The 12,212-nt window shown below is 39.5% G+C and overlaps 3 protein-coding genes across 3 annotated transcripts in view; 1 reads left to right on the forward strand and 2 right to left on the reverse strand.

Moving 5' to 3' along the window:
• The window catches only part of SARC_05086 (hypothetical protein), a 5,645-nt gene extending 4,868 nt beyond the window's left edge, over window positions 1–777 (reverse strand). The window contains exon 1 of the mRNA XM_014301057.1: window positions 502–777. Within this exon, the coding sequence (XP_014156532.1) occupies window positions 502–615 (114 nt within the window). The 5' untranslated portion in view covers window positions 616–777. The remainder of the gene's footprint in view (window positions 1–501) is intronic.
• Window positions 778–8,550: 7,773 nt separating this feature from the next.
• Window positions 8,551–9,548, forward strand: SARC_05087 (hypothetical protein). The gene has a single exon (XM_014301058.1). It carries the CDS (start codon window positions 8,624–8,626, stop codon window positions 9,413–9,415), a length of 792 nt encoding a protein of 263 aa, XP_014156533.1. The 5' UTR covers window positions 8,551–8,623; the 3' UTR covers window positions 9,416–9,548.
• A 900-nt stretch (window positions 9,549–10,448) lies between these two features.
• Window positions 10,449–12,212, reverse strand: part of SARC_05088 (hypothetical protein) — a gene marked incomplete at both ends in the record, with an annotated part of 22,767 nt that continues 21,003 nt past the window's right edge. Inside the window, 3 exons of the mRNA XM_014301059.1 lie at window positions 10,449–10,590; window positions 11,201–11,305; window positions 11,734–11,978. Coding sequence (XP_014156534.1) covers window positions 10,449–10,590; window positions 11,201–11,305; window positions 11,734–11,978 — 492 coding nt within the window. The remainder of the gene's footprint in view (window positions 10,591–11,200; window positions 11,306–11,733; window positions 11,979–12,212) is intronic.

Below are 12,212 nucleotides of genomic sequence, written 5' to 3' on the forward strand. Positions count from 1 at the left end.
CAAGAACATTCAACCCCTACCACACACAATACCTGACCAGCTGACCAGATTATACTACAAATAACAGACAATAAGTACTTCTACGACTATGGCTAAGTAAGATGTAATTGAACACCTCCGAAAGTCCCGCTGCATCACCAAATAATATGACCGTTCAATCTTTATCTCACAAACAACCAAGTGGCTACTAAAAATAGAAAGAAAGAAAGAAAAATCTAAATCAACGATTACAACCAAGCACGATGGGATCGAATACCCCAGAAGGGTCATCGCACCAATAAACACAGACGCACCCCACTTACATCTGATAAGGTGCTTAATACAAACAACAGTGAATGACTAATTCTACGATAATAGCAAGGTAGGACATATTGATTGCCTCCAGTAGGCCCAGTGCATTGACCTTTTACCAAAAACAGTCACCTCGACTGGTGTGCAAAAAAAAAAATACAGCTGAGAAGAACACAGAGTTCGCATTAAATCGACCTCTGTCACACACACCTGACAGTCTCTCGAGCAGTAGTATCGTTCCAAACACGGACAACTCAGTTCAGGAGGTTTGGCGCACATCACACAGATCATGGCCAAGCCCTTCGCACGAGCCGGTGAAGCCATCTCTGGTAACCTAGCTACAACCTACTATGTTCTACTGTGCTTTCAACTTTCTTGTAGTATGTAGGCTAGACAGAGCTGGATTTTCGGCTGGAGTTGATGGTTCAGGTAGAATGGGTGTGAGACCTCAAGCACGATATAATTGTTTATACTACCCACATCGCATGTACCTCATTAAGGCGTTGGCACTGAAGGGATCTGATTTATATTGCTAATGCTAGCTGTTCGTCTCAAATTAGTTGATCTGCGTTTTACGTTTTAACGTATAAAGATCAACATTTTCTATTCTATATTATTTTTACGTCCAAAGACTACTGTGATTAGGTCCTTGTGGTACCATGAGAGTGCATTCTTTGGGGTCTGAGGTGCAATACATAATAACTATTTTCCCATATAGTCTGATTTGGTTTCATATTAGGTTAGACCCATGCTACCAAACAAATATTCTATAACATTTAATTATCATAACTTTACATATTTATGCTTAACGCGAAAGCTGAACTACCATAACGTAATGGGGTTTCGTAATGACTCATCACATATGTTTTTTTATTTTGGCGGTACCTGCAAGAGGCTGCGATTGGTTGCAACGGGCTGAGACCCCGCCATTTTCTAAACGTAGCGATATCTAAACCCGGACTGAGATGCACAGCCTTGTAGGGGTTATTCTCAAAGTCGACGATGGAAAAACGTAGGTACACTTCGGATGAAATCGAAAGTTGTGAATTTTGTGATGTGCCAGATGTGGCCAGTAGCCCGGGTGGCAGGTGGGTGGCGAACTGGTGGGTGGGGGGCTGGGTCACTGGGGCCCTGGAGGGCGGGGTGCCTTTTTATCGTTTATAAATATTTGGTTACATTCATAGTCGCTGCTGGGGGGATTGAATAGATATTTGTTTTCGAACAAGAAAATGGATTTGAGCGTGAATTTTCGATCTGACAAAAACGCTGTCCTACTCTTGTGTCGTTGATGAGAATGCATCTATCTGTGTCTGATTGAGCTGTATGATATGTACTTTCTTACTTTGTTTCACACTTTTTGATAGGCAAGCTCATGCTTTAAAAAATATGCTGCGCATTGCTTAAAATCTGAGCGACTCAGCCTTTGTCATTTTAATCTGGATTCTAGTTGTGTGACTGTTAGTATATGCGGCAGAAGGTAAAGTGATATTAATTTGTATGTTTCCGGTCGAATACTACACACTACTATCGGATTTTTGAGTCTTTTCTTTCCGCCATATTTGAGCGTCACATACAGGAGTGGGATATTACGGATTGGGCTGAATACTTTGACGCAAGCAAGTCTCTAGAGGATCGGTGTAATTGTAAGTCTATACATTAGACCCCAATTGAGCCTAGAACGGTTCAAAAACACATCTTATCAGAATCGACCCAGAGAGGCATTACGTATAAACTGTCGAGGGGGGAGTGTAAAGTTGTAAATTTCCTCTCATACTTCCAAATTAGAGTAGCGGAGAATGCATATCTACAAGATATATGCCCACGAGAGGCTGCAGGATACTGAATATCCAAATCAAATTGCTACCTTCATCTCAGAATAAGGTATGTTTGGAGGGACCATCATATTATCTCCTTATGTCTGTCTACTGTATTGTCTAATGTATTGTCTATCGTTAAATTTCGATAGAGGCCGTACAAGCCCGCAGCCCCGCAGCCCCGCACGACGCACAGGTGCACACTCAGACTCTCAGAGACTCCAAACTCGAGACTCAGTCTAAGTGCTCTAGAGTCTACCAGACTTCAGAAGTTCAGAGTCCAGACATCATCATGATTAAAAATATATAAAGTCACAAACTTATAGTCTTGTAGTTGCAGAATGCAGACAGCCAGACACTAACCTCCTGCCCGCCAAATAAAAACATTTTAAAATAGGGCGGGGTCACACCGGGGTGTGACCGTGTGAGGCCGTGAGGCTGTGAGGCTGTGAGCAGTTGCACAGCTGGATATTAGTTTACCGTGTTGTGTTTTTAGGGTTTACCCGCCCTATGGCCCAAGGCCAAGGGGCCTGGGCTATGGGCCTATGGCCCTAATCCCTGTGGCCTATGCCCTGTGGCGCAACACTGCTGGCCCGCTGCCCGCTGCTGTGAGGCGTGAGCCCGTGAAATTTTTAAAAAACACAAATATGTCATTTTTAAAATGCATAGAGCACTAGAGGCCTGGAGCATAGCTGTATGTAGCCGAGCACTCTAGCCCTCTGGCAGTCTGGGCGTCTGGCCCCTCTCGGGCCCTCTCCCTCCCAGAGACTCTAGAGAGTAGAGAGTCAGTACTCAGTAGGCTCAGCTGAGCTCTACTCTAGTAAATTTCGGATTTCCGCTCCAGCCACGCCGCCAAGAAGTACATACATACTGGCGTATGTAGGCACGTACACAACCTGAGCTGGTATAGGTTTACAACATGTAGTAAACTTTCAGATGTTTAAACCTTAACAACATGTAGTGAACTTTTGATGTTGTAAAGGGTTTACACCGTGTTTTAAACATGCATACTCTACAGGTTTACAACGTATGGTACAGTTTGTAGTACTGAGAGAATTCCGGGTGTGGAACTGTGGCTGTCCATTTGCCACTCGTGTGTGTAACCACTGGCCAGTGACACTACCGACGGTTGGGCCTTATTGAGACTTATTTTTAATAATATGGACCGCGACCGCCAAGAAAAAGGGCGGGCGGGCTCCGGTACACGATTTGACGATGTGAGTTCGTGACAACCAACGGAGACATTCGACAGACGACAAGCCGACAATTGACAACATCACAACAAGGCTGACAGGCGACAACGGACAACTTATTAGTTATTTATTATATTTATTTACAAGTTCAACTGACAAGCGACAACTAACAAGAGTTTGCAACTTAGACAACTACACTTGAAATTGACCTTTTAGTCGATACTGCTTTCTAATAGGCTATATTAAAATTGAATACATGTGATTGATATTATGATAACTTTCAACTTTAACCAGTGTTGATTGGTGAAAAAAACGAACCTTGCAACACCGAAATCATGTTTACAGCATAGGGTTTACAACATGTAGTAAACTATCTAATGTTTAAAACCTGTACAGCATGTGTAAACCAGACCAGTACACAACCACACAGTCACACACGGACACGGTACATACGACAGACTCTGACTCTAAAAATGAGACTCTTCTGTCAGTCTGAGACTTTGGAGTTTGGAGTATCAAACTATCAATTCTCAAATAAATCTCAATTCTCAACTCTCAAGACTTGTAAAGTGTAAACACTCTCAAATGAGTCAAATCCGAGCACTCTCTTTTTTTTAAACAAAAGACCTATTTAAAAAATGACTAACTGATCAGTGTCCTTCGGACGTTATTAGTTCGATCCCCTATATTTTTTAGTCTTCTTCTCTTTCTCTAGACTCTCTAGAGAGAGAGGGTCATGGTTCAATTTAGAAGGCTATGGAGTATGGACTAACAATAATATCAGATTCATATATTCCAAATTTCCTATCTAATTATGACTAAACGCCTCATACAATGCCTAAAACTAATTGACTAAAAACCATAAATGCCTAAACCTAAAACCTCATGTGTAAAACCACTCTATGCCTAATAAATTCAAGACTACAACATAGTCTTCTAAAAAAAGATCATCGGAAGGCTGTGACTAAAACCATTGTTTTTTTTTAAATATGTCTGAATATAAAAAAAAGAAAATACGTATCCCCGTAAATAACGAATGTAATGAGTTTAGGTCTGGCTCGCCTCCACAATCTACAGTCCACAGTCCACAGTCCACAGTTCACAGTCCACACTCCACACTCCACACTCCACATTCACAACAAAAGCGTCACGATCAGGCCAGGGAAAGGAACTGGGAAGTGGGAACATATATGAATAAATACGGATAAATATATAAAAAGTTTATGTAAATACCCTCTCACATTTTTCATATTTATATTTCAGATGCGCCATATACGTTTTATCGTGCTGTAGCTCATATTATATACTTCATATTTTCAATTTTTCACTACATATTCCATATTCTCGTTTTGGTGGTCCTCAGAGCTCCATTATTGTGCACTGAACATTTCAAATTGCCTCCAGGCTACCATACGGTATCCCACATAGTACTCGACTTCTATCAGTCTGTGTCCTCTAACTTTAGGTCGCATATTTCATATTTTATTTCAGCTGTTGCCATATTACATATTTTAAAATTAGGATTTCCAACAATCATCCCGTATTACGTATTGTAAAAATATTTTTATATGTACGGCTATTTTTCTCCATATTCCATATCCATAAAAGTACCTAGGCCTAGGCCACTCACAACAAGGCGTTCTGGTTGGGGGCTTGAGGCCTTGAGACTGGAGTCCTTGCCGAATACTGTTTTTTAAAATAAACAATCATTTCAAAAAATTAAAGTGTTTTTCACACACGCGCCTATTTAGAATATTGTTTTTTTTTAAACAAAACAAGATAAAGCAAATCAGTACAGTACCCCTATCTGCGATTGGCAAATTCCACATGTTTAACTCGCGGGTTGAATCAATCCTTCATATATTTTTAATGCCCAAGTTTATTATTAGTTTAGGTCAGACTAGTACATATTCTTTGGAAATAAATACGTAGGTCTATTTATAGTGTGTGATCACTGTGATGTATACTTTTTTTTTAGCTCAATATATACTATTTCCAATACCTTTTGAATGTTTTTTTATCGTGTTTCCATTTCTGATTTTCAGTGATTTCTCTCATAGAGTCATAGACTCATAGGCCATAAATACTACCATAGCCTTCTGTATTCCTTTTTGTTTTTTATACAACAAACTGAAATAAAAACAAATATACTGACATATATTGTACATATTCTATTCTTTTTTTTATTTAGGCCGAATTTGCCAAGTTAAAGAAATAATGAGAAAATACAGCCCTAATAAATATTCAGGTATATTTTTGGTATATTTCCTATGAAATAATGGAGCGCTATATTTCATGAGAATTTAGAAATTCATGCGTGATTGTATTTGAGACATTATTGAATATTCGCAAAGTATTTTGATACTTTCAGTTGGCAAATGCACGAATGCACGAGATATTCTGTAATTTATGTTATGGAGCCGAAAAAGTGTAACAAAATATTGTTGTATATTTTTTAAATTGAATCTGGCATCTTTGGGAATGACAAAACACTCGAAGTCGTGAAATCAGAAAATTACGAGGCTCAAAAAATATGAAAGTCATGTTCCATAATTTCCTGAATATTCAGAATAACTGTCAAAATTATGGATCGTGCGAAGAAATGTCGAAATTAGTTACCGGAGGAGGGTACTTTACTCATTTCATATCTTGTTCCCCAATATTTCCTGAAATTGGCAAATCCGGGCGTACTTTACTGTGCTACTACATACTAAAAATAGAGATGAAAAAAAACATTTACATAGAAGGCTCCAATCGGAGTCCAATCTCTATAGCTATGTATTTACAGTATGTGAATATGTTTCTTTTTCCCTCGCTCTTATTTTTTTTGGTAAATACATAGTAATACTGAAATAAATCCGCTGAGAATCAGATGAACGCGAAAATTGATCATCGTTTTTTGGTTTGGAAAAAGGGGTTTATCTGTTGTTTTCATAGGTCGAGATTGTCAGATCGCTGCTTTTAGGACACCAATGAAAGCTATGGTATCTGGCAGAGGTACGACAGTTACAAGTGACTTGTGAGTCAACACTGACAGGAATCAGGAGACTCAATCAGGACTTCAGGAGTCAAAAGTCAGGAGTCAGGACGACTCAGGACGCAGGACTCAGGACTCAGGATTCAGGATTCAGGAGTTAGGAGTTCAGGTCTTCAGGAATCCGAATCAGGACACTGATATTTATTTACATGATGAATATTGAACAAGCAAAACACAATAAAAAATGAACAATGTTGCTTGTGTAGCCGCCTAACCGGAAATCGAACATCAGGATTCAAGAGTCAGGAGTTAGGACAGGATGGTGCATTTATCGGCTGTGTTCGTAATTTAGAATAAAACTAGAAAAATATCATTATATAGTACGAGTGAAGTTGACTTCGCTCTACTTTAGACTCAGACAAAAAAGAACATCATCGATTTTTAACCGAATAGACCATGTAGTTATTGATTGCTTTTAGCTATGACTACCTTGAGAATGTATATGCAAGAGTACATGTATGAAAACACCAAGTGTAGTGCTAAACCAGAGAAACCGTAAAATCGCAAGTACGAGACTACCAGATGGCAAAATGAACGCCGAGATTTTATTATTTTAGGGTGAAGAGATGCCAAAATACGCTCTCGGACACGAGAGGGGGCGGAAAGAGGGTGGGTAGCAGAGTTCTTAACGAAGGTAGCTTGGATCGAAGTGCTAAGAGTGTCATCGATGTCAGAAATTCCATCGTTGAACACATTGCACACACTGAACACAAATGTCTCGTTGCATAGGACATGACTTTCAACAGATGCAACGCGATAACTATAGATATCTCGTATAAGACAAACCTCGTGACAGTCTCCGATTCAGCGCTTCTTCAAGCCTTGGGCTTGAACACAGAAAATGTGATGCGACGTGATAAATATATTGTCGGTTGCCATAGGCACGCATGTTTGTTCACTGTTCGGCGTGTAGTGTGTGTACTGTGTAGAACTACTTATTACTTTCTACATACTTAGATTCGTCTAAAATACAGATTTTTAGAAGGCTGCTATTTACTTTTCAGATTTGGACCTTGTATAAATACACTTCAATATTGTAATACTTATCTTTGGAGTTAGGATGGACATATTGGCTTGACGCCGCTGCGGCCTGTAGTACATATTCTATTTATTTTTAGTTTTGTTAATAAAAATAGAATGGCTCGAGTTCCCCGTGTTCGGATTTTCATGTTTATGTTTTTTTTTTGACAAGCCGCAAGGGTTTAGGGTTTAGGGTTTTTTTTTCACAAATATACAATATGTTATTTTTTGACATAATATATTTTTAATAAAACCAATCAAAATATAGCTCTTAATTATTGGGCCTGAAAATAAAATACGCCACGATCATAAAAATATATCGAAACAACCCAATTCGAGGCAATTTGTGACGCCATCCGTCATCTACGCCCGGTATCTTCTCTGCTGAATAAACCACATACTAATGCTAAACAACTTTCGAACAAAACGAAATGTCACAAAATCTCGTTCAGTGAATAGTATACGACACTGAGTGACTGAGATATTTTTACGTTTATTTTTTGAATATGTAACCAAGAAGTATTTACTACTTACATTCCGTTCATACCTGTCCTTGTAAAATATGTTAAAATTTAACTCACACAACCGTCAAATTTACTCTTGAGTCGTGAAACAATCTTCATCGGCTCCATTTTCTTACTCTCAGTTGTGATAGAGCTGTTAGAGTAATTAATGCCACGGGCTATTGAGAGCAAATTGCTTTCACTGGAGGTCCAATCCAAACAACAAATCACAGCACATAAAACCTGTTTGCGAACTGCTTTTGTCTTTTAGCATCTTCTTTTTTTAAAAGACATTTATTGTCCATTATAGTGGTCAGTATAATAGTACCGATGCACGAGCTTATTCATTTTTGGGCTGTGAGAGTGTTCAGTTAGCACATGCATTGGAGCTTCGGATTCCATGGAGCATTTGACTCCAGAGCCCAGTCTGCCACATATTCTGAGGCTTTTGAACTTTTGAAGCTGATCATCGGTTTGCGAAGTGATTTCATAGGTCAATTTTGAAGAATACCGCAGTAGAGTTTTATCTGATGTCCCCGCTCCTTTCGGCGCCCCCTTCGCTGCCTCTCCTGTGTTATTGACTCATTGTGAGTACTTACTGCATCACCCAGGGCCATTTGACAAGCAGTCAAGGCCAAGCACTGCATTTATAAAATATACTATTTCAAAGAGAGAGAAAATGAAATCAGACAAAGAACAGAGCGAGGAATATAAATATCAAGGGGAAATCTAAATTAGCTTCATTTACTAGTATCAACAATCAATATGTACTCTTCAATCGTCCAAACACTGGCAGTAGTAGCATCGTTAGCTGCATACTCAGTTGATGCAACTGCGCTGCGACGAAGTACTAAAAGGCTTTCACAAGGTACCTCCTGGACTTTAGAAGCATGGGGATATGACGATAAAAGCAAAGGTTATATGATTGACATCGATCTACAAACAAAATCAAAGGATTATGTAAAATCTCTTGCCAACGGAGGACAGTACGTGGTGTGCTATTTCAGTGCAGGCACTGCCGAGGATTGGAGACCAGACTATCTTGCCATGATGGAGTATGCTTCACAAAATAGTCGATACCCCGGAGAGCACTGGATGGACATCACCCGGTGGTCTAGTTTCAAGCACTTAATTAAAGCTAGGATGGAGGAAGCAGTCGAAAAGGGTTGTCACGGAATAGAAACCGATAATACAGATGCATATGAATATGGCAGTACAGCCGTGAAAGGCGAAACCAAGGAGAGTTTAAAGCCGTATCAAATTGCCTACTTACGTTGGATGGCAGATACCGCTCACGATTTGGGTCTTGAGATTGCATTGAAGAATACCGTCGATTTGATCCCAGACCTAATTGACCATATGGACTACGCGATCAATGAGTCTTGTGCTAAGTTCTCAGCAAACTCGTACTGCAGTAACTATGAAGCATTTGTGAAGCAGGACAAGGCTGTGTTCGGGGTTGAATATAATACCAACGGCGATTGCAAGGATGCACAAGCCGAAGGAATTATGCGAAAATACAAAAACTCGAATGGAAATCAATGGGTAAATTGCTAATCTAGTGGACGATAAGATATGCATATGCAAACCTATTACAAAAATATGAAGAGTCTGTCACTCTTAACAAAAATGCAAAGAATAAAATAAATAGCCACCAATATGCTATATAAATGGTGCAAGAGTAATACATATTTTTGAAAGCTTGCAATATTTTTTCACTGTTCAAAGCAACTTCCGATATTTAATCATATCCTTTCACGTACTCATCTTGGTATATTGACTAGCAAATTGACTTCGTTACATTGCAAACTCTCAAAACGCACATTCAGTTTTACTTAGATTTTTATTTACTTCTCCTTTCGAACAGCTACACACTTTTACTGATATCGTTTATTCCTTGCATATTGGCGATAATAGTTGGCTAGTCTGTGCACAGATTTTGCGAAAATTCAAATCCCAAATCCAGATTCATATGACTGTCATTGTCAGCCTTGATGCGCAAAGTATCGGTTACTGACGATACTTCTCAGGGCGATATCTGCATAGTAGAGTATCCATAATCATTTAATCCGCTCGTCAATCTCCAGCGCAAGTTTGTTACTCCCACTTGAGTAGACTAGGATGATCCGATGTTATTCTACATATCCTTCGTGTCTACATTTGAGCTTTCTGATTAAACAATCACATGTAATAAAGTGCCATATTCATCTATCCTGCCTGCTCACCTTTGTCTTAGTGCAATCAGTAGTGCGCATACTCCACATGTTATATATTGTGTAAAGGTACACTATTTACATGCACCCAACCGTCGCTCATTTCGCTCTGTTCACAGTTGAATAACAAGTTCACTCTATCCGCTAGTAGAGGAGAAGTATTTTGTATTATAGCTTACTCCACTGTTGGTATATATCCTGTATAGTGTGTGCCATAAGCTGCGCTTGATATGCGAGAGTGCCGTAGTCATTGTGCGGTTGCGTCACGCTAAATCATGACAATATCCTTGTACTCGACTGAACATTCACTACAGCTCACGCTTGTATTGTAGCTATCTGCCTATAAGAGCGTAGTGAACAAGTGCGTTGGCATATGATCACGTAGTTCGCATCAGGGTGTCCAATACCATGCGTGCCTGAATGCGCACCAGTGAGTCGGGATAGTCAATTTGGCGGTACATCTGCTGATCAAACCAATCGCCATCGCAGAATCCTGGCTCCGTGGCCCTTGCAGTGTGTCTGTAGTTGTGATTTCGAAGGACAGACAGGTATAGGGGATGCGTAGTAGGTCCATGTTTTACGGTGTATTCCGCCCGTATTGAAAATGATGTATTACACCCGTATAGAAAATCATAAGTAGATTTCGGCATACTACTGCCATACTTCAGCATAAGTTCATAAACTCGAGAAATGTTCGAGCCGGCAGAGTGCGCGACGTACCGGGAATCCGAATGTGCGCGTGATAGTGACTATACAATTCCTATCTCATCAAAGGGTTATTTAACAAGTATGGATATACGGCGTCAAACGTCGTGATCTGGATTACAAGCAGATCTACTCCGCATGGACGCTCACATACATACACAGGGGTACAAACGAAGTACTGCGAACATTAGTTTTATCACTGCCTGCATGCTCGTCTATAAATAGTTCCACTTATATTTAAACACGAAGAAAGCGTCCTGACGTTGTTCTAAGCCCATAATTATTGATATAAAACAGAACCAATTTCTCTTGTGCATGTGTATCCATACGTATTCATGTCGATATAACTATACATACACTTTTATATACTTAACACGTGTCATGAACTTTGCATGCTACAAAATAAATATCCTGCTAGTGTTACCTGGATTTCTGCTTCAATTTGGAGCTTCGCAAGGTGTAGTGTATACCATCGTACGACCGGTCCGGTCTGGATAATGTCATGTGATAGATATCCATGTACTCAATCCTGTATGAGTGTACAGTCAGATTCACGATTAGATATCATATAACTGCACATTATCTCGTGCTTCTGTATGTTGCTTAAGTTGCAATTCCGCTGGACATAAGTTTCGTATTATTAGGGCTTATGCATTTCACATTAATTGAAACTCTAAACCTCTCGTAAAGTGTGCGTCATGCCTGGTCTCTCATATATCATAGCACACGACGCATATGCTGTGACGTGTACCCGTGATGTAACTGTGAGTAGTCTATCTGCTTCATCTCATCATACGGCTCCTCAATGGTATGTGTTTTTCAATAAGTACTGAAGTATGGTTGCAACAGCACTTAATCCACACAACACAGCTTAATTTCATTCTACAGCCTAAAGTTTAACGCTTATTATTTGACAAATACCCTCATCTCTCTCTCGGGAGACCTGAATGAACGTACCTATCATACTTGTACTTTCTTATGTACTCCTGGACCATTTCATTGGCTCTCTGTACTCGTGTGGTTGTACGGAACATTTTAAATCGCAGCCCGTTGTGCGTTGCCGTACCTGACAACCAAATCACTCGGCGTGACGGATTTTCCGACGCCCAACTGTTGAGAAAGGACAGGATAGTATCCACCTGATGGAAGAAGCTTTGGTATAAGCGTAATGTGACCCCGTTGTCGACAAGAAAGCCACGCGGCTGTCCAATACACACATATAGATCGGGTAAATATATATATATATATATTTATATATATATATATATATTTGTATATATATATATATATATATATATATATATATATATATATATATATATATATATATATATATGTATATATATATATATATGTGTGTGTGTGTGTGTGTGTGTGTGTGTGTGTGTGTGTGTGTGTGTGTGTGTGTGTGTGTGTGTGTGTATACTATATGTGTG

This window comes from Sphaeroforma arctica, assembly GCF_001186125.1.
Source record: "Sphaeroforma arctica JP610 unplaced genomic scaffold supercont1.312, whole genome shotgun sequence".
In the NCBI taxonomy this organism is placed as follows: Eukaryota; class Ichthyosporea; order Ichthyophonida; genus Sphaeroforma; species Sphaeroforma arctica.

What these genes read in the sequence shown, in the direction of transcription:
- SARC_05087 (XM_014301058.1), top strand. Translation starts at nt 8,624, where the DNA reads ATGTACTCTTCAATCGTCCAAACACTGGCAGTAGTAGCATCGTTAGCT.